Raw genomic sequence first — 22,087 nt, 5'->3', positions numbered from 1 at the left:
ATACGGCGTCGGGACATCGATACGCTTCATATCGGGAGCACGATCCCTGCACGACACGTTCCCAAAGTGAATTTATATGTAAAGAAATTCTTGCTTACATGGAAGATGAATAACTTCGCAATCTCAGACAGTTTTCCAGAGTTGGGGTTGGCTACGTGCTTCCCAAACTGAAATATTTTAATTTTTGGTAATATTTAGGTAACACTTGGTGTTGCGGCTGGAGTGGTCCCGCAGATGACGTGAAGGCAGAGTCGAGGCTGTGCCTTTAGCTTTGGCGTCTGTATTTTACGGCTTTCATGAGCGCTCGTGCAGGCGACCTTTATATTCAGCGGGCGTTTTTCACGTGGAATTACAACTGCAGGAGCCTGGGCAATTTCTCTGCGATTGGGGAATGTGGCTCGCAGGGTGACTGGCGAGGTTGGGTTGTGCAGAAGGCTCTCGAATCGGACGGGAGTTGCAGCGTACCCCAGCTCTGGGGGATCTCGGATAACACCGATGCCTCAGCACCCCACAGGGTTTCTGCCCTGGCTGTATATTAAGTCTCCTTTTTCCCTTTTTTTTTTTCCTTTTTTTTTTTTTTCTACACACAGATCTAATCTTCTAGAAAATGCCCCGAAGGTTTGAGCAATCTACCAGTTGCAGGAACCCATAAAGCTTTTTTCTTTTTTTTTTTTCCCATTGTGTAAGCATGACAAATCATTAATTTTTGATTGATTGCTTTGAATTATGGGTGCTCTGACATCCTTTCTGTAGCTGAACAGCTGTATAACAAATGAACATATCAGTGCTCACAAAAGATTGGAGATCTAACAGAAGCAATTACATTGTCAGCTCCTCCCTTCTGGCTTTTCCCAGGCAATGGAGGGAGGAAATTTTTTAACAGAAATTCCTCAAGTGGCTAACAATAATAATAATAGTAAAAAAGTACCTTGTTGTAATTGAATTAGATTTTTATCTCTTCATTTCCAGTGGATTTCTTAAACCTTCAGAACGCAGGATGTGTTTCTGCTTTGTGCAACTTGGAGAATCCCTTTGAACAAAATTTCACACGAAGAATTAAAAAAATAAAATCAAATTGCAATTTTTGGTTGCTATTCCTTTAAGATTTCAGAATTGCACCAGTGCACTAAATGTGACCTCCATAACTTTTAAATTAAGAATTTATGCTGGCTTGAAATTTATGAAATATTTCAGCATGAAAGAAAGCCTTTTTCCCTCAGGAAAATTGAGCAATAAATCACAGCACTCTCGATTTACTGCCCTACAGCCAGCCAAAGATAGGATTTTTTTTCCTTCCCCCCTTCGTTCTGAAAAAAAAAAAAAAAAAAAAAAAAGTAATCATATAAGACAGCTTAGCTGCTATCCTCCCACTCTCTAGAATTTTTAATTTCAGCTGTTTCTGCTTGGATTTATTTCCAATATTCCTGCTCGGCTTTTCAATTTCCTCAGTTATTAAATTTTAATTCAGTGCATTAGCATTTAAATTAAAAAAGGGTTTATTTTATCGAAATCGTTGGCTAGCCCCCATCCTGCTGCACATGAATTGCCTGTTTCTGCCATTTGCACAAAATGTGAAATGCAGCTAATATCTTTTAACTTGTATTTGCACAAATTCAGAAATAAAATTTCTGGGTTTGGAATAATATTGTCTTTCCAAGGAAGCCTCTCATCAGAGAGCCAGGGGAAGGAGGTGAAAAGGAGGAGACCCTGGTTACTCCCTGCTCAGCCCCTGCTAACGGCCTGGAGGGCCTCAATTAGGCAGGTCATCGCTAACGAAGGGAGGTGCGCTGGACCTGCCCCTCTTGTCCCAGAGCGGGGCCGTCTCAGCTTGGACACAGCATTGAATTTGGCTATTTCTGCCTTATTTCCCTCCTGCAAATTGCATATTTTTGCGTAGGAGTTACTTTAAACTTCGGTAAAGTGCAATAAAATAATTGCACAAGAGCAACTGGAGGGAATCGACTCGGAAAGTCGCCTCCGTGGTGGGGCAGTGTCTGAAGTCCCGCGCACCTGGGTCTCAGTGCCCGACGTGTCCCACCAACACGAGCACGGGGCACGTGCGTAACTCGGAATGGAAAAACCCCAGGTGTTTTGGGTGCAGCGTGCTCTCAGGAAGAGTTTGGAGGCAGTCTTGCCTTTCTTAACCTAAACAGCCTTTTTTTTTTTCTTATGTCTTTTGCCCCCTTAGGCCGACGAGAGCAACAGCAGTGGGCGGAGGAGCTCTTCCAGCAGGTAGGTGGATGGTTTTCTCTGCTGGGGTGGGACGCGGTGGGCGGATGCAGCTCCGCGTCTCGGAGATGGGTGGCAAAGGGTGACTGCGTGAGAGGGAGTAGTTGGGAGCTGTTAGAGCGCAGCGTCCATACACCCTTGTTTGGATTTTGCTAAAAAGATAGATGCAAGAAGGATTGTTTTGGCCTTGGGGGCTGCGTGGAGAGGCGGTTTGCAAGCAATGCGGGGTGGTACGGCTGAGTCCCCCCAGCCCCATGCCCACGCTGTGGTGCAAAGACCGTCGCAGGATGAGGTTCTTGGATGGAGACCTTGGGCCGTGCTGCGGCGGTTGGGTGCAGATTCCCCTGCTCCCGTGCAAGAGGAGAGGAGGGGGGTGTCCCCCAGCCGCTAAGGGGTGTCTGCAGCACCCGCTCTGGTGCGTGCAGAACATGTCTGGTCCCACGCAGGGGATTCTGCTGCAGGCGTCCCGTTTGCTGCCACCCCCGCTGTGCGTGGCGGTGGTCAGGGTGCCTGGGGCACGGGGCAGCCCCCGCCCGGCGTGTCCCGGCAGCCCTGCGCGGTGCGGGAGGGAGCCGTGCAGCCCCGGCGCGGGCAGCAGGAGGAAAGCCCGGCACAAAGAAGAGGGAGGTGATGAGGTTGGGTCTGCGCTGTGCTGGGACCTCTCCATCTCCTGCTGATGCTGAAGGGCATCTTACCTTGCTGGGCGTGCTGGGAAGCACTAAAGATGGTGCTTCTCGGTCCCTCTCCATCCCCGGAGGAGCAGCCAGCAGCCTGGGCTGAGTGGGCGATGGGGAACGTCCAGCCCCGGCATCGGCGTGGCTGGGGTTACCAAGGCAGCCCCCAAAACCCAGCAGCGTCGGGTGCGCGGTGGTCCCCCCCCAAGATGGCTGCATTTCCATGGTGGGTGGGTGATACTTGGCTGGGTGCTTCCAGCGGTCAGGGGGACCTGCTGGAAAAGTCTCTGCAGCGTCCACTGTCCAACATGCGTGTCTGGCGGAGTCAGCCCAGAGCTGTGAGAGCACGGAAGGAGGGGCAGCTTTCTTTCCTTGGCCAGGCACAAATCCCTTTTAGCTGGGTTTCCTCTGCAGAGTGGTGGTGATGTGCCGGGCAGTGCTGGGGAGGCGGCGGGAGCCGGGAGCAAAGCATGGCTTTGGTGACAGTCGGATTTACCTGGTCCCGTGCCTGCTCGAAGCTGGTTCCTGGTTGTCAGCCATCCATGAGCAAACTGGCAAACTCATCTCCCAGATTTAAAAGGTTTTGTGGTAAAAATAGGTGGAGATGTAGGAGATTAGAGATGCCAGGCTGGAAATGGGGGCAATGCTAAGAGGGGAGGGGAGCGCGTGGCCCAGGAAGGGGAGCGGGCTGCAGCAGGGCACGGAAACATCCGTGAGAGTTGGAGAAGATGGTAGGAAAGTCAGAGAGGTGCCATCACGGGGTGGGACAAGGCAGAGCCTGTTGAGGGGACCGCCGAGGCACGTTTGTGGGTTACATCAGCACAGATGGGGGAAGACGGACAACAGAAAACTGGAGCCAGTTGGGCTGCTGAGGAAAAAAGTCAGCACGGTATGGGGGGCTGCACCCGTCCTGGCATCATCCCCATCAGCATCACCTGCGCCTTTCCTTGGCGCGGGGGCACAGAGTGTGGGCAGCCCCCGAACGCCGCAGTGGCACAAGCAGTGAAGCTGTGGCAGAAGCCCCTGTCTCCGCGTTCTCGTGACCTGCGCGGAGCGAGGCCGCCGCCAGCGCACCGAGGCAAGGTTTGCCGGTCACCGCTGCCGGCTCGGCGCCGCTCCCCTGCCCAGGGCAGGCCGTCGGCGCTGCCTGGAGCAGACCCCGGTGGGACACGAGGCTTTTCTCCGGGCACCCGCAGCCCTTGGCAGCGAAGCAGCGAGCACCAGCGCTGCCTCCAGCGCTGCCTGCCTCCTTCGCAGCTCGAGCTGCGTTTCATGTCCTCCCCTTTGCGTTGCCAGCAGCACATCTCTCCGCTAACTGTATGCCAGAACACCCTCCTGTTCCCTCTGGAGACTTGAAAGCGCTGCTGAAGTTCTAACCATCAGGTGAAACACCACCTTCCACGTTAAAACCCCGCTCCGTTCTTCTGATCTCGGAAACGCTGCGGTGCGGGTCCTCCTCCGTCTCCCGCTGCTGAACGTGCACCGAGTGCTCCCCGCCGCGACAGCCGCAGTCCCTGCCCGGCGCCCCGGCTCTGCCGCTCAGCCTTTCAGAACGCAATACCCTCATTACCGGCAGCTTTTCGGTATGGTGGCACTCCCGGCATTGCACGCCTCCGGGGTGCCCGCTGGGTTGGGCTGGGCAGGGGCGGAAGGGTGGCGGGCAGATTTCGGCAGTGGGGAGCAGCGCCAGCATCGGGTGTCTTGCGCAGAGGAAAACCTCTTTTCCCAGTTTTGGGGTGGATCATCAGTGCGGTCCGGCAGTGCTCGCTCTCGGGACGCTGGGAATTAGCCTCAACGAAGCACTGGAAGGAAAACTGGGCACAGGCTGCGGAGCAAGGGGAAAGGAGCCAGGCACTGCTTCCTTCCCCGGAATTCTTTATTCTGACTTTGGACTCAGTTTTGTAGCTCTCACCGGAGCGTTTTGCAGAGCAGGTGGGCGAGTGCCTTCTCCACGTGGGAGCTGACCCTTCGGGGTGTCCTGGGGTGTCCTCCCTTCCCGGGCGTGCGGGAGGTGCCCTCGGGGCCGAGCGCCTGAGCATCCTCCAGGCGCGAGCGATGGCCGTGCCAAAGGCGGGTACCCGAGCACCCATCGCGGGGCAGAACTGCCTCCGTCATCACGGTTATTTTGTACGTACGTAGAGAAGCGTGAGACTGGCCAGCACTTTTTTCTTTTAGGAAAGTGGAAACAAAATCCACTTCAGCATCTGCCTTATTGAACAAAAGATGGTCAAAAAAAGGAAAATTACCAAGTCTGTTCAAAAGAAATAAAATGGAATAAAAATTTAATATTTCGGGAAAGCTCTATCAGTGACTGAAGGTTGAAATTTGGCTTTGATGAAATCTGTGAGGCTGTTAGTGGCTGGAGATACAAGGTAGATGTTTTTTGTTGCTGCTTGAAACTCTCACTAATTGCAAACTATTGAGGAAGCTTTTAACAATTAATTTATATCAGTAACAAATATAAGCAAAATAAGGTTGCGAGGACAATTTCACCTTTCTGCAACTTTTTTTTACTATAGCATGCTTGATCTTACTGTGGTGACTGTAGTATTGGGTCGATCCTATTTTTATTTATTTATTGTATGGAATTGATTTTATTCTGTTTCAAGTAAATGTTAAAAGCTCTGAAGGCACAGAATTTTTATGATCTTATCACCCCCACAGCTCTGATCGGGCCTGTCTGCTGCCTTTGAAATAACACGGTGCAGCGTGTACAGCTGTTTGCAGCTGAGAATTAGTGGTGGCAGAAAGCACTCACTGTTCTCCTACCTTATTAACTTATGTGTGGTTCCTGTACCTCACTGGATGCTTGTTAATGGGAAATTTTAAAAAGTGAAGAGAATTACTAGGAGCACAGCAAAAAACCCTTCCTTGAAGGGTGCTAGAAGAGAGATGGCTGTTTGCCTTGGAGAAGATGACAACTAAGAGACAACACGACAAAGCTGTGCGTGTTTTTGAACGCTCCAGAAAAGGTAGATCAGAGACTTCTTTCTTCCTTTTGCAAGAAAAAAAGAGGCAGTCAACAACATTAAAAGGCAGTGAATTAAAAGCCAATAAAAGGCAGGATTTTTTCTTGCATGATGGGCAGTTAGCTGTTGGAGCGTGTTGCCCAGAGTCGGGTGCTCGAGCGGGGCTCAGAAGGGACTCGACTGGAAGATGGCATCAGTAGGTGACGTGGGCTCTTGTGGATGTCTTGCTGCTGTCTACTGGAAAATTTCTTGAAGCTTCTCCTGAAGCCCCTCCTGCTCATGGTGGACCAGATTTGGTGTCACTCGCTGGTGTGAGTCTGTGTGACAGTCCCGGAGGGCGTGGAGGGACCGGAGGGCAGAGTGGGAGCAGCGCTGGGAGCTGCAGACCTCGGGGTAATCGTTGGGAGCCTCCATAACGCTATTGTAAAACTAACTACTTACCAATAATTAATGTCAGCGTTCAGATGGTGGGCTCTCGATCTTGACAAGAAATAATTGAAAAAGCAAATGTGCAATTATGTCTGACAAGCAGCGTGTGCTTTTCTTGGTCACCAGAGCCTTGTGTAGTCATGTGTTAGACACGGTTTTATATAATTATTATTGTTTATATGGTGGGTGTCAGAGGAAGGAAGAATTTGAGTTTCAAGTCCTCCATTGGCTATTTATTTTAAAGTCATTAGATTTGTTTTCAGACTTAACTACGCTTAATGTGCGAGACTCCTGCTGAATAAATCAGACCCTGATATAGGAACTGCATCTGTTTGCGGAGGGAACGGAGCCAGCTGGAAGCTCAGCCCCCGTCTGCACCAGGGCTGTCACCAGCCGGGGAGCCCGCTCGCAGCACAGATGTAGCTGTGCAGAACAGCATGCTCCGCTCCCGAAACGGAGGTAAAATCCCAGACTTCTGGGGTTCTGAGCTGGCTGTGAGGGCCCGGACGGGTCTCATCTTTATCGCAGCGTTAACAGCACGGTGGTAGAGGTCCTGAAAAGGGTGGGAGGCCTCTTGGAGATGGAGGCCCAGCAGAAGCTCTGCGGTGCTGGCTGGAGGGAGCAGAGCGCTGTGCAGGCAGGAGCGTTTCCAGAGGGTGCTTTGGGGGGACGTGGAGGTCTCCCACCTCTGACGTGGTGCAGTTTTCCCCGGTACGCCAGACCAAGCCGTGGTGCTTAGGTAGTCTGGTCGTTTCAGTCTCTGCCTTAGAAGATGTGACTTTCCAGCTGGAGGAGAAGGTATTTAGAAGTGGTTGCACCTCCTTTCCTCCTCAGTTCACCCTTCTCCAGCCTCGCTGGTGGCATCTTTCCCTCTCCTCCCCACATTGCTCTGTCCTTTGCGGACACGTCCTTCCTAGCAGCTCCCGTAACCCAAGGGAGGGTCTGCCCTGGGATGGCACCAGCTCTTCTGCAGGCTCCTCTCCCAGCTGACCAGTCCTCACCAGGTCCCCGGCGTTCGGGGAGGTCACCCTCCGTGTGTGCCCAAGCTGAAGTTGTGGTCCCCCGAATCCCGGGAGAGGGCTTCACGCCCCGCGGAGGGATGTGCATGGGGACAGGCCAAGGGCTGAGTGTTTCCAAGAAGCAGAATGATTTAAATTGTTTCCTCTTTCTTTAAAAGGCCACCTGTGGGATTTTCAGTCCCAGAGCATGAAGAGCTTCAGACTCATCCTGCGTCAGAAAGAGAGAAAACTATTAATAATTAGGCAAGGTATTTAATAAGCCGTGGTGCTCTCTGAAGGACTCTCACCAGCCATCTTCAAAAAGAAACCGACCAACCAACCACCACAAAACCCCCTCAGAAGTCCCCTCTGGGCGATTTAAGAGAAGCGGATAGTTCAGTTCTGTACTGCGACCAGCACAGAAGCTGTGGGAAACCCAGGCAGGTTTCCTTGAAACCCGAGAGAAGGTCAAATGTACACACACGAGGAGACGACAGCGCTCAGACCCATCCCGGCTCCTGTGGGACCAGCATATTTTCTGTGTAATCCACAGCAATTTGCCAAATGCCAGAGCCTTGGAGGGCTTCGGATGGTGTGAGGTGGAGAAGCGTCCCTTTCTGGAGCCATGAAGTACTGAGTCATGGTAGCCATAATGTCCTCTGCAAAGCTGAGTTACCAGGGAGTTGTTTTCCTTGGGTCACCCCCTCTCCTGGCCAGCTTGGGGTTGTTCTGGTAGTGGCGTAGAGCCTCATAGCTTGTTTACGTTAAATGCACGGGTATCGGGACATCTGCCACCTCATTTGTATCACTCCCCAGCTGGGGAGTTCTCCCACTCCCCAGGTCCTCTCTCCTTTGCTGTCTGTCTTTTCCCATTGCTCATTTTATCCCCTTCATCTTGCGGCCGTGCCGTGCCGCGCTGCCGCCGGCGGGTCGGGGGCACGGTCCGGCGTAGGCTCCTGTGGCCGTGTCGGGGGACCTATGGGCATTTGCAGACTGTTGTCACCCCCTCAGTCATTTCTTATTCAAGCAACATAGAGCTCTTTCACCGATATAAATAAACCCTTAATCTGTTCTCTTTGTTTTTCCCTGAATTTCTTTGTTGACATTTCCACGCTTGAAAATTTAAAGACGCTGGCAGCTAGTCTATTGTCATCTTAAATTTAGTTTTTAACCTGCATCATTTGTACATCGCATTTTTTATCTGACTGAATTCTTTTGCTTTTGGCAAACAGTGCGCATTTGGTTTTTGTTGGATAAGCCAGATTTTTTTTATATTTGGTTAGACTTTCCTCTTCAAACCATCCTCAAGATATTCCTAATAAGGACTGAAGGGAATTTGTTTTGCTAATACCTTAGGAATTCTTTGTAGCTCTTGACTATTGTTCTGGTTTGTATTTTAATGTTAAATTTCTAGAGGAGAGGCGGCCTGATTTGGTCCTGTAGTTCACCTTTTCTGAAGGATTTGGAGCTGCCGAGCATCCCTTGAGGAATGAATGCATGATTAATTCCTCTTACTGAAATGGTGTTTGTTGTCAGGAAAGGTTGTGTATTTTAGTAGACCAAGATAGTTGGAAAAATTAAGTATGCTACTTTGTTTGTTTGTTTTCCCTAGATTTTAGCACTGACACCACACCACACCATACCACCAAGTGTTGCATTAGTTATTTTGGGGTTTTTGAAAGCTGTTGCCTCCGTTTTTAAGAGCTGGCTGCCCTTACTGGCAGGTAGTGATCCTACGTGAGGCATCTCTCTTCTAAAAAGCCTTTAGGTCCTTCTAAATTTATGAACTCCAGAATAATATTGGTATTCATTGAGCAAATTTCTTCCAGGAAAACCTAAGTGGCAGTTACTGTTGTACTTCTGCCTGCAGAAGGATGTGGTCTCATGCTCTGATTTCAGTTTATTTGGGGGGGAGAAAGCAGAAAACTTAAATGTGTCCCAGACAAGGACAGGGTTTTGGGCTGCTTTTCTTGCCTCAGAAGTTTTCTTTGCATGCCCAATTAGTGTGATGTCCCCAAGTCTAATTGTCTGATTTGGAGCATGGGCCTCACAGCTTTCGAGAGCTGCACATTCATCCTGGTTAGCTTCAGCTTATTTTGGTCAGTTTAGAAGTAATCAGTGCGTTCAGGAAAGTCATGTATGGCAAAGAGTGGATCCACCAGCCTTGCTGAGAAAACCAATCAACCAAGGATGCAGCCTACAGGACCATGGACAAAACAAGTACAGAGACTTGAAGTAACACTTGCAGCGTAGCGGTGACCTTGAAGTCCTCAAATCATGAGGTTCATAAGAGCATGTTGCACGTGGAAGATGCCCTGAAGTTCTGAGCAGCTTTTTCTTTTGTTTGGTTCTTCAGCAAGTCTTCCCTCCTGTACCACTGATGGAGGAGGGAGTTCCCATTCCCTAAAGTAACTTCACAAAATGAGTGAACAGGTTTTTCCTATAACGTTTGCTTTCAGAGGTTAAAGCCTTTGAGAATACACAATGGCATCTTGGAAAGTGGTAATTGTGAAGAGAACTGAAATCTCCTGGTGGAACACAAGTGACCATGAACTCCTTGTAGAACTCTGTGACCAGGGGAAAATTTGGGTTTCACACACATGCGCCATTATGTGCTGCCATCGTGTATGTTATTAAGAGTGCTGGTGGCATACTTTGTCCTGCTCCAGTATCCGTGCTTCCAAATGTGTTTGTGGAGGTTCCCAAACGTACGTGGAAAGAGTCAAGAGTTAGAAGGCATATTTTAGTGCGTATGCAGTATCCATTAAGGAAGTGTTTGCTTTGCTTCATTCAAGAGGCAGCAGAAGAGGTTGTTCTCTCCTATGGAGGGGAGATTCCCAGTAACAGGATCTCTTTTCCAGCAGACCGATGGCTGGAGGCAGCAATCCACACTGGAAGTACGGTGCCTGTTTTGGAAAATAGTTACTCGGCGGAGGGACCCAGAAACGTGATGGCTACTCCAGCACTTTATGCATCAAAATCAAGACGCTCTGTAGGAGAGGCACTGGCTCAGGCTACAGATGCGGTTCTGAGGGAGGAAGGGCTCTCTGAGCTGTGACGCAGGAGGTTGGCTTGGATGAGGAGGTCGGTCTCTTTGGCTTTCAAGTCTGCGAGGGAACGTCTGAAAGCTGAAGCAGGAGGCACGGAGACTAGAAGGAAAGTGCTCAGCTGTAACATTGGGAAAAGTAGCTCCTGTCTTTTCTCTCTTTGAACCCTGAACTTGAAAATCTTTTTGCCTAGGATTGTCTGCAAAAGAGATGTCCCTGATGAAGGGGCTTCCTGACCCGCGCTGCCTCCCTCCTCCTGGTGTAAGGCACGGTACCCACGCAGCTGGGCTGCCCCAGGGAGCAAGTAAGAGCTTTGAGGAGGGAGTAGGAAGGCCACCACAACTAATTTATCAGACAAGCAGATTTTCAATTTATATCTTTCTTTTTCTGCCTCTGCGTGCATCATCTCCATGTAAAATGAGAGTTCATTTACGTCTACTCCGTCCATTCTACTTCCCGTAGCTCCAATCATGACAGGAACCTTCTGGTTCCTTTAAAACCATGGCAGACATCTGTAAATTGAGCCCAGTTTCAGCCTCCCCCGCTTTTTGCTTCGTCTCCTTTCTGACAGCTGAGGTCTTTTGATTTGGCATGGGACGGACCAACCGCACATTGGTTTCAGGAAGACAAGTTGTAACATCACACTGATGATACTGCCCTGGTGGGCTCTGCAAAGCACGTTCCTTCAGGTGCCCACTGCACGGTCCTCATTGCTGTGCTCTTCTGAACCTCTTTGGTCCTGCAGACCAGAAGAGCGTACCAAGGACCATACAAGAGTGTGTTTCAGTAGTGTAAATGGGCACACAGCATGCTCTGCCGAGGGGGAGTTGGGTATCTCCATCATTGACATCATCAAGGCATTAGTGATGTGTCTCTGGTTCTTCCGGCTTGAGCGGTGTCCAGGAAAAAACTGAAGATGCTCCACGTTTGCTGCTGGGGCGGAAGAGCTTTGTTTGTAGGTGTCGATTCAGAGCGGTATGTCCTCCTCCGCATTTGTTTCCTTTTCCTCTCCTTTTGAGGAGAAAATACACAGGAGCTGACGTTGAAGACTGATTTGCCCCTCCCAAAAAGCTCAGCAGGATGTGTGCTATAAAAATAGCCTCATTAGAAGCCATCTGAGTACATATGCAATCACAGATCACTCAAAAGGGAGCACAGAGCATGCATGTTTCTGTTGCTGTCTTCAGAGAATTACATGACAAATTATTCCTAGCTGGAAGAAATGTCCTTTTATAATTGGGTTTTTTTCTCATTCTTTCATAAGGGAGGAGTGTGTGTTTTTTAAGTAGCTTTTAGTCACTTTCATTATTTATGAGAATGCTACTCCAGATCAGAAAAAGCAAACTGCGAACGCGAGTTTCTTCTGGCTGCAGCAGCTGATGGGCCCCATTTGCTTTCAGTCATTGCCGGTTCTGCTTATCACAGCCAGAAAGAAACGCTCCCCAACGTATTGCAGCTCTTCGGTTTGCACCCCCTTCTCCTGCTTTCCTGCTTCCACAGGAGACCGACTGGAATGGGGACCGCTAGCTTCGTGGGTCGTGTTACCCTGCGGAGCAGACCGGTGTGAACAGTCAGCCGTTGCCTTCCTGTCCTTCCATCTGGGAGAGCTCCTTCCATTGCCCTTGTGTCGCTCCTTGCGTTGATGCCAGGGAGGCATCATCCGGACGACTCAGCTTCATGGCCAAAATTGTACTTCTTGCACGGTCATTATTTTCTTGTTGCATCATCTGTCTGTGCTAAAGCCTCGGGCTTCACGAACTGTCGTGGGTGTAGGACCAAGGGAAGCTGTACCCAAATGTGTCCAGGAACCCATTTTTACCCATACCTTTCCAGTTCCCCACGATGAGTCTGCATCAAGGCCTCCTTAAATCTCTTCTGCCTTCACATGCTTGTATTTGACATGAAAGTGGCTGTAACGTCATCGGAAGATGAAAGTCTGATGATCAAAGCAGGCAGCAATGTTGAAATGAGCATTGTGAGATGGCAGAACTGGTAATACAGTAATTGGCTATGTGGCCTACTTAGTCAGAGGAGCGATACGTGCAAGTGCAATGTTTGTTTGCCTCTTTAATGTTTAAAATCCATAGAGTCTCTTCTGGAAAATGAAACAGTACCTCACCTGCAGGAGCAACCAGGCACGCCGCTGAGGGAGCAGTGTGTGATCCCAAGGCTTCTGCCTCCTCTCCTCGGCAAGGAAGAGCCTCTTGGATTGCCAAGCTCCACAACTCAGTAAAGACAAGACATTAAACAGTAAAGGAGGTTGGTATTCCCCAGGAAAGCTCAAAGACATGGAGAAGGAGTTAGATGCACCCTGTGGAAGGAGGGTCTAAGCCAGATGAGCCACCGCGAGAGGGATGGGCTGCAGGTGCCCAGGAGCAGGATCTGACTCATGGCAGGTTCTCCCTTAGCTCTTGTGCGCTGCTGTCTCCACCGAGAGGAGGCTCTGACCACATCACTGGTACCAGTGTGTTACCCCGCGATGCCCCGCCGGAGTTCAGAAGGTGGGGCTGATCTCTCTGTCAGCACAGCGTGAGCTCTGTGCCTCGCGGTCACAGCGCTCGGAGACGTGGTCACCTCGTGGTTCGTGTTGGGGAGTACTTCTGCTTCCAGGACCAAGTACAATATTTGACTTAGCTGACATCCCAGGAGCTGCGTAGTCCTCTTCTCCCTGCGTGCCCCCACCCAAACCAGTAAGACTTGCTTCCAGCCTTGGGATCTGCAGAACTGAAAATTCACTCCTATTCTTACTCGTCCTCTTTTTGACACCTTCCCGGCAGTTGTGCATCAGCTCCGGCGGTGCTGCAAGCAGGGGAGGAATGGCAGAACCAGGTCTGGACATGGTGGTGCTGGGGCCTGATTTCTTCCCTCCACCAGGCAGCGTGTTTTCTGTCACCGGGGCTCTCGGGGGGAATTTCTGGAGAAGAAGTATGTTCTGGATCGCTACTGCTTTATCCTCATCTCTAACTGGAGGCTTTGTGAGCTGTTTATAAGCAGGGGAGGCAAAATTCGGCACAGCACCAAGTGAGTGCGGTGTTAGGGGCTTGCAAGGGGTGCAACCTCTGAGGACCAAAGGGGTGGTAAAGAAATGATGCTTTACTGGGTCACCTCTCTTGGGTCGCATGTGTCCCTCCTGGCTTGATGCCGTGCTTGATGGAGACTGTGGTGAATGCTGTCTTCTAAGTTAAGCCCAGTTCTGCTGTGGCGGCGCATGTACCCCTCTCCATCCCCTCTGAAGTTTTCCAGTGTCAGTAATTTCCTTTTCTTTCCTGTTTTCTCCATGATGTTGGTGCTGTTTCCCCAAACAAACCAGGAGACTTCAAACTCTGCTGTCCCATGAGGATCGTTCCTTCAGTCTAGGTTCCCCTGCACCCTGGGGACAATTACACCTAGGTCAGCACAGCATCACTTCAGCAAATTGGGTAACTGAGCTTCAGACCCAAGCAGCCTGGGCTGATCCCAGTTTTGCTCTAGTCACAGGAGCACTAACTGCATTTCACGTGGGACCGGAATAAAGTGATGCTAGTTCTTGCTAGGATTCCGTCTTCCACTATTGCTGCCTTTTTCTTCTCTCCAAAGCTGTGTAGCCCCCAGCAGAGGCACCCAGTGAGCTTTTTTAGAGCTCAGACCTGCTCCCAGGGGTTTCCGTGCTGCTCCTGCCACCTGCAGCAGCGGCTCGCTGTCAGCCCTGCGCCTCCTGGCCTGGAAAGGCACCCACCTTCATGCTTGGGGAGCTTTTTGGTTGCAGCGTCCAAGCAGAATGAGAGGTTGAACTGTCACTGGACAGTCGCCGTGCGAGTGATGATCGCCGCGACGCTGTGCTGTTGGGGACCGCGCTCTCTGTCACTGCTAGCAAGAGGCCGGTAAGAGTCGATCCCATCGCCTGTCAGGATCTTGTTTTGTAGTCTTCAGACAAGTTCTCCTGCGTAGTCTGTCCACCAGTCCTGTGGAGGCTGTAAGGATGGAGGTGAGGAAGATGTTCTCCACGTGCAGGGAAGGTAGGAGGGGTCCATCGCCTTCACCCGCTGTTATCAGCAGCTGGTGATGCCCCCCTCGCGCATCATATGAAGCAATCAGAGTCTTCTGGCTCCTCCGTCCCATGCGTAGCCCATCCAGAGCAGGAGGAGGGAGGCCTGGAACTCTGTTACTGTTTGATTACGTTTATTTTAACTTATTCTGCAAAGCCATAATGTTCCTCTGGACATTGCGCTGGAGAGAGTCTACAGTTGAAGTTTGGCTAAAGCTTGACATCAGCCAGTGGCTAGAAAATCTCTGCGAGATATGAAATAATAAGAGCAATGTGAGAACACAGCTCTTCCTTCTTAAGCGAAACAGCAGTGGCCGTGAAAAAGGTAGCTAAAACTGCTCTCAGGTGGTGTGGGGCTGATTCCAGCCTGGTGCAGGTCAACAGCAAAGCTTGCGTTCGGGGATGGCGTTTCCTGCATTTTGGCTTGCACAGTCCGGAGGCCGGGGCCCTCGGTGCTGTGAAACAGGACCTGGCTCGTGCAGTAAAATGCCAGCACCTCAGGGTGTCAGCAGAGAATGCGCGTCCTGGGGCTGCCGTGGCGGAAGGGGGCAGGAGCTGGGTGCGACAAGGGGATGCCGCCAGAGGTGCAAGTATCAGCTCTTCTTATATGTATACATGCATATATATGTGTGTGTGTGTGCGTATACAGACATATTTTTTTATATATATATGTATTTTTATTTTTATAGATACATATAATCGGAAAAAAAATCTTAATACTTACAATTTATTCCCTTTTCACCACCTTAGAGCCCTTTCCCTGGGATGTGAGCGGGACGTGGGTCTGCGCAGACCTCTCTGCCGGGTCACCGGGCAGTGCCTGGCCTTGCACGCCGTGCCGGGGGGCGCGATGGGGAGCGTTGCGGGGCTGTGGGCTCACCTCCCTGACACACGCAGTGGGTACATCTCTACCCGTTCTGTAAGCTGGGTACATCTGGCTGCTGCCTTCATCTCTCCTAGAAAGTGTCTGAAGACAGAGGAGGTCTCTGTTTGTTGTAAAATTGTTGTAAGATTGTTGTAAAAATCCAGTGGTGCTATGTTTTTTATAGTTCTGCTTTTTTTTTTTGTTGAGAGGATCAGCAGACTCCTTTCAGGGCTTCTGTACTATGAAATCATGCAGAAGTCGGTTGCTAAAATATTTGGGGCTGGTGTCCTTCTGTACACCAAGTACCTGCTCAGGCTTATAACACACAGGGCAGTGTCGGAGGAATAGTCCTGCTTTCAACTCATATTTGCCGGTTTAGGTCCCACCTAAGAGCAGACAGCGCAGCCGGGAAGTTCCTTTCTTGGCAGGGATGGATCCAGAAAGCCTGCGTGCGTGAAGAGCAAAGTTTTTGAGGGGCCATTGATCTGGTCTAATCATTTATATATTCCTACAGCTTCAGGCCACCAAGTCTGGCCAGTGCCCATCTGTACTGAGCCCACGGGCCAGCCAGATACGGATACTCTGGGTTTGAAGACTTGGAGAGATTTGTTCTCCCTGAGCACATCCTTTGGGAAATGGTTGTTCCAGTGGACCACCATCCGTGCTAATATTTTATGCCTCATTTCAACTGGTTCCAGCTTCCAGCAATGAGCGTGCACTCCAGTCTTCCCTGCCAAATTAAGGAAAGACAGTATTTTCTCCCCGTGAAGATGATAATATGCTGCAATCAAATCATCTCTCAGTCTTCCTTTTGGCATGAGAAACAGATTGAAGTTGTTTGGTCTCGCAAAGTCATAAAGTATCTTTTCCCAGTCTCAAACCATTTCAGTGCCTCTTTTTTGAACCATCTCCAGCTTTTCTAATCACCTTTTAAAAGCGAGGGCGCTCAGTCTGTCTGCAGCACGCTGGGACTGGCTTCACCACGGCTTCGTAGAGGGAGAAAATTACCTCCTTGTTCGATCTCAGGCGCGTGTGTCTGAAAATTGCGTTAGTCCTTTACGTCAGGGCACGGCTCTTTGTGTCTGCAGTGCGACCTGCCTGCTGGGATCGCGGCTGAGCACCGTGGGTGCTGGTCGCGGGTGCACCCACGGTCCTGGACACGTTTGGCTACGCTACCACTGCTCGGCTTGGGCAGAGCCAGCTTACGGAGTGACGGATCCGCTGGTGTTGGTGTTCCTTTCACAGTCATTGCTCTCCACCCCTCCATGGGTCACCTGTAATTTTTAGCAACAGTGATGTTAAATTTAATTCCAGAGCATTAATAAATCTGCCCCACATCAGCCACTTCAGGAGCCCTGTGGAAATACCTCTGCTCAGGAGCCGTACACATGGAGGACAGCATTTTGCCTTGCAGTGGCCCGTTGCTCGCTTCATGCCGTGTTTTATATCCAGATGTGATGCGATACAGAGCCGGGTGCCATCAGAAGGTCTCTTTCTTATGTTCTTACCCATTTTATAATCTCCTCAGAAAGCCGAATCCTCAGCCTCACTGCTAGTTGTATTAGCTTTTAATTCCACATCGCTTGGCTCCTGCATTGATTTTTATGTTGTTTCGTCCAGGACTGGCAAGTACCGGTTGCTGTACATCTATAACTGAGGCGTTTTGCCTTCACTTAGGTGCAAAGCTGGCTTTCACTGACGGCTTTCACCTTTCTGCCTACCAGTGGGAATTGTACCGGTTTGATTTTGATCTTCCTCCACTGTTTTTTCCCCCCACCCTACTGCTTTTGCTGCCTTTATCAGTGTTTTGCGTTTCACACCTTCTCAGTTTGATTGATTTGCAATTAATCCCACCCTTTGCTGATTGCTGAATGTTTTGTACTTTTGCTCCTGGCTGCTGCCTTTCCCTTGGCTTTAGAACGGGTGCTCAGCCACGCCACTGTCGGGGGAGATTGATGGACCTTTTGGGCATCCAATAATATTACCATAAAGATCGTCCAGCTTTCAACCACATTTTCTCTGTCTTAATTCATCTTCCTCTCTTGTAAAAGCCCTGTATGATTTTGGGAGCATGGGGGGAGTGTGTGTGAGGAGGATGGGAATGAGTGGGGAGGCAGGTCAAGGCTAATTCTCGCTGTTTAGGGGCTATTAATTGTACATTTCATTCCGTAATGAGAATGAAGGGATGAATAATAAAATATCTGGCAATATGATGTGACTGACCCATTTTGAAATAGCAACTACATGTCCGTGTAGGAGGCTGTGCAATAATTATTGCAGAAGATTGTTCTCTTCGTTCATCTGCTCCTCTCATCTCCATCCTCCCAGGATTACCCGCTGGGCGCTTTCGCCTGCAGTTGCAGCATTTTGGTTTGTCTACCAGCTTCATAACCCCTTCAGAAACCATTGCAGGTGTTAGCTTTCTAACATTTTAATTCATACCTTGTTCTGACTTTCTATGATGTTCCAAGCAATGGGATTTCCTTCTCTTTCGCTATTGCATGGGCTAATGACTCTCATCCATAAGTTCAGCCTATTTTTCACTTTATTTTGCCTATTACTTCTGCTTAAAAGGTTTTTAAAGACCTTCGTCTGTCCCCAGTGTTTACATGTCTCTAAGTCTGTCACAGTCTTTAAAGTCTCTGTTTCTGGTATATATTTAGTTCTTCTGATTTCTGCACAGACTGAACCAGCAATTATTTTATCTTTGCATTGCATGTTGGAATCTATTAATAACCAGTATTAAAAACAGGAAGCCCATAATGAGTGGTGGGGTGGTGCATTTGGAAAAGGAGCTACACTGGCTTATTACCTGGTCCTCGTCCGTTGTGCTCAAACTCCCTCTGCCTTTTGCCATCATAGCACTTGTTGGTGTTGTTTTACAGCTTTGGGGTGTCCAGTTTCCTTCCTTTTCTTAAGGGATTTTGAATATTTATTTATTTAGATTGTTTTTTCCCATGCATTTCCAGCTTTCTCTTTCCAAGATGAAAACACATACTGTTTCCTTAATCTGTTTCTAAATAGGCTGGACCCCTCCTTTCTTCCCTCTGCCTTTCCCCATCCATTACGCTTTCTCTGTCATCTTTGGTACTTGTATCTGTCCATAATGTAATAGTCTCCCTAAATACCATTATACTACAGATGATCCCCTTTGATCATCACGGGGACGTTAAGTAAGGCCATATGAATACCGTAGGATGTTAGGTTGCTTTGAAGGGTTAAAAGAGGATGCGATGGTAGATTAACGCATGGAGGAGTGCACAAGGGTGGAGATAGCTCCAAATTAAAAATGTCGGGAGGATATGGCTTTTCTTTTGCATGTATGGACTAGCCTTGGCATAATATTTGATGGAGTTGTGCTCCTGGCCTGCTAGGACCAGGTGAAATTCTGTGCTCTTGTTTAGTAGTCCAGCCTGTTTATGACTGCTACTATTGTTTGTGATGATTAAGGTTATTTTCATTACTAGCAAATGGTTTTATTACTTTTGTCTGGTTAAATTTTAATTCCTTATCATATATGACAGACATGCATACCTACCCATACTTATTTTAAACAAATTGCATTAAAAGAAAGTACCTTTAATTACGTCCTAATGATGAGAGAGTGAAAGCTGGACAGTGAGCATTCATGTTTTCTCCTCTTTTCCCCCGATTCAGGGAGTGTTTGAAGAGGAGCCCGCGGAGCCCGAAAGCAGAGGGCTCCGATTCGGTGACATCTCAGTCCTCACCCAGTGAAGAGGCTGGAATGATGACTGAGGTGAAGGTGAAAACAGAGGTACCAGATGACTATATCGAAGAGGTGATCTGGCAGGATGACACCAAAGATTCCAAGAAGAACATAAAGGATGGGCCCGGAGATGTGCCCGCGGAGATCTGCGTGGTCATAGGTGGGGTCCGCAACCAGCAGACGCTCGGTAAGCTGTGGGATAACGCATCCCATTGTTCGCTTCCCTGAATCCATGGGGTTGGGAGAGGAATGACGCTCCGGAGAGCTGTTCATGGAAGCTCGGCTCTCCTGGAGGGACCAGAGCCAAGGTGCACATCAATCTCAGGGTCCTGGCTCAGGATTATTGACCTTCTTTAACTTTTGCTATCTGTTTGTATCTTGTCACCCCTGAAGACTCAATGAAGATCAAGGTAGCTGTAAGAGAAAGCTTATTACTTTCTTTTGACCTGTTAAATGACTTGCCCATCAGCCATGTGCGAAATTCATGGCAAACCCAGGGCTGGTGGTAGGTATGTTGGGTGTAGATGAGGAGGCAGTCGGGAGGAAAGCCTGAGAAAAAGTTGAAATGCTTTGAGGAAAGTTGCTTTGGGGAAAGTGGCTGCTTTCTGTGAATAATTAGATTTAGCTCAAAAACAGGTTTTACAGGTTGCTGTTTGTTTGTTTTTCTGATCACTAGTAACGTTGTGGGAATAATTTTGACTTTTGGCTGGCTGTGGTGTGCCACTTCCAAAACAGTACTTCCTATCCCCACCCCACCTTGAGCAGTGATGAGAAGAAGGTTTTTCTTTTCTGTGAACATCAGACTGTCCTCTCCTCCCGCTCCAGGGAAAGGGCTCTCTGCAGGATCCTGGAGAGGCACTGCTTTTGCTAAAGGGACTCTTCTGTTGGTTCTGACATGGAGCAGGTCCCAGCAGTGACTTTTGAGAACCAGAGGCAGTTGCTGATGTAAAGAAGAAAGAGCAGTTGGACCATGTTTCTTTTGAGGGACTCAGGAGAATGCTAATCTGAGCTGTGCAGCACTGCTGTTGGGATTGGTTTGTCTTGCAGGGGGAGAGAAAAGAGGTATTGATGTTAGATTTTCTTTCATTTTTGCTTGATCGTTGTCCACGCTGTTGGAAAGAAACCCTGGAGGGTGTCATCAGCTGGTGACTGTATTGGGAGCATCATTGTCTTGCCTGTCCTCCCTTCCACAGTAGGACAGCCACTAAGAATGGCAGGGTGGGAGGTCACTGCTGTTTTTGCAGGGTCAAAACATCTAGGGAAAGCTTAAGAAGTCCATAACTGGTTCCAGCTTAAAGATCTTACAGTTTGGAGGACATACTCTTTGTATATTCAGAGCTTTTGTGTCCCCACAGCTCCTGAGAGGTTGATCACTGCATGGGCAACCCTGAAATGCGGAGGTGACCCTGGCATCCCAGGAGGGATGGGTGGAGAGAGTGCTGCTGACTGGAGGCAATAGGAGCTTCTCCTTCAGCCGTGGTCGCCCTTGATGAAAGCATCTGCAGATCGGGTGTCTGCCATGTAGGACCCTCTTCTCCCCACGGCTTTTGGCTGGGCGGCAGCAGCTGTTCTGCAGATGATGTCCCCTGCGTTGACTATTGCTGTGCAAAGTGGGGAACGGGCTTTTGCTGTTGGCTGACTTGGATGTACACCATCATGTGGTACCTATGGAGAGCGTTGGGGACAGACTGGGGTGAGGGGGGACGCTATTCAATGTGTAGGCACCACGGGGAGAGGGACAGAGAGTTATTTACTAGTTAACAAGTGGTGGTTGAAAGCCGTAGAAAGTAAACTGGAAAACTTCTATCTGGAAGGGCCTTTTCAAATGAAATGTGCATCATATTTGTTATTTTATAGCCTCGTGCTGGGTTTCTTTAAAGGCAACTTGGTCCTGAGGCGATTGGCAGTTGGCAGCCGATTCCTTTGTGAGAAGAGCCCTGTAAGTGCCCCTATTCATCCGCCATTCACATAACTCTTGTTTGTTGGGGAGGTGGCTCTGAATAACTTTTCTGTTTGGCCACCAAATACTGTGCTCTGTGTGGACCGACCGTGGTGCCCAGATATCAGTTCCTTGTGGTTTCTTGAACTGGCTCCCAGTCAATTCTTCTGGTTCCCTCCGTCCCCCCGCAAAAACCACAGACAGGCACTAATTCCATGGCTGCAGACATCTGTGTAACTCGCACAAGAAGCGGTCCCGTGCCTGCTGCTGCACTGGCGATGTCGGCTGCTGCTCTGGAACAGCGCAAGATTGCGAACGGCTGAAGACGCCGGTGCCTCCTGCCTCTGGAGCAAAGGCTTCGTGCTCTCTGCTGCTCACCGGTACTTCCAGGAGTTCTTCTCCTGGAAGCCTTTCTCGTGGTGTGATCTGGTAGCCCTGTATCTACATCACTTCAGCTGCGCAGAAAGGCAAGGCTTTGGTAGGGTTTTGTCCACCTTCATCAGGGAAGCTGAGATTGGAGGTGTCAAAAATGGTTATTTTTTATCGTAATTCGTGATGCAGGATGAAGTGGTGAATCAGAAGGAGATGAATCCCTCTCCTTTGCATGGAAATGCCGACCCCAGAGTGTCTCCGTTCACGGTGTGCTGGGACGGTCAGTTAAGCGGGGGCTGTGTTGTCCGAGCCGGGGCCGCGGTGCTGAAGGCTTCAGGGCAGACGCGGCTGCAGGTGACAGACAGCCCTCCCGCGGGGCTCAGCGTCAGGACTGGGCTGAAATTCGCATTAGAAGATTTATGTCTCTCCTCTGACTCACACATTTCCTGCAGGAGTGTGCTTTATTTATATTTTTAGTTGTTACTTGGAGCAATTTATAACAGGGATTCCCAGCTCAGTTGCTGCTATTTGCTTGTAGTGTTTTCATCAAATCAGGCCTTGTGTGTGCTGCCTCCGGTTTGGTTACACGTTCACGTCTCTCCCTGCACTTTGGACTACTCCAGACTCTGTTTCCATCCGTTTGGAGCAGCCCAAACCCCGCGATGGATGAAAGCGGATGCAGCGAAGCGGGATGGGTGGTGGCGGTGGCTGCAGTCCCCCAGCCGAAGAGCCGGTGCTGACGTTTGTGGGTTTGGACCACTTCCCTTTCATCTGCTTTTCCACAGAAGTCTTGCAAGCCCTGTGGGGTCCCGCT

The 22,087-nt window shown here is 49.6% G+C and overlaps 1 protein-coding gene across 6 annotated transcripts in view; it reads left to right on the top strand.

Moving 5' to 3' along the window:
* Positions 1-22,087, top strand: part of ZNF618 (zinc finger protein 618) — a 164,229-nt gene that overhangs the window by 67,278 nt on the left and 74,864 nt on the right. For all 6 annotated transcript variants that reach the window (XM_075170231.1, XM_075170230.1, XM_075170229.1 and 3 more), the window contains exons 2-3: positions 2,189-2,232; positions 18,893-19,149. In XM_075170231.1, the coding sequence (XP_075026332.1) occupies positions 2,189-2,232; positions 18,893-19,149 (301 nt within the window). The remainder of the gene's footprint in view (positions 1-2,188; positions 2,233-18,892; positions 19,150-22,087) is intronic.

The sequence above is a fragment of the Calonectris borealis genome, chromosome 21 (genome assembly GCF_964195595.1).
Source record: "Calonectris borealis chromosome 21, bCalBor7.hap1.2, whole genome shotgun sequence".
Classification (NCBI taxonomy): domain Eukaryota; kingdom Metazoa; phylum Chordata; class Aves; order Procellariiformes; family Procellariidae; genus Calonectris; species Calonectris borealis.
The sequence above is the reverse complement of the archived record's forward strand: the minus strand, read 5'-3'. Positions and strand labels throughout refer to the sequence as shown.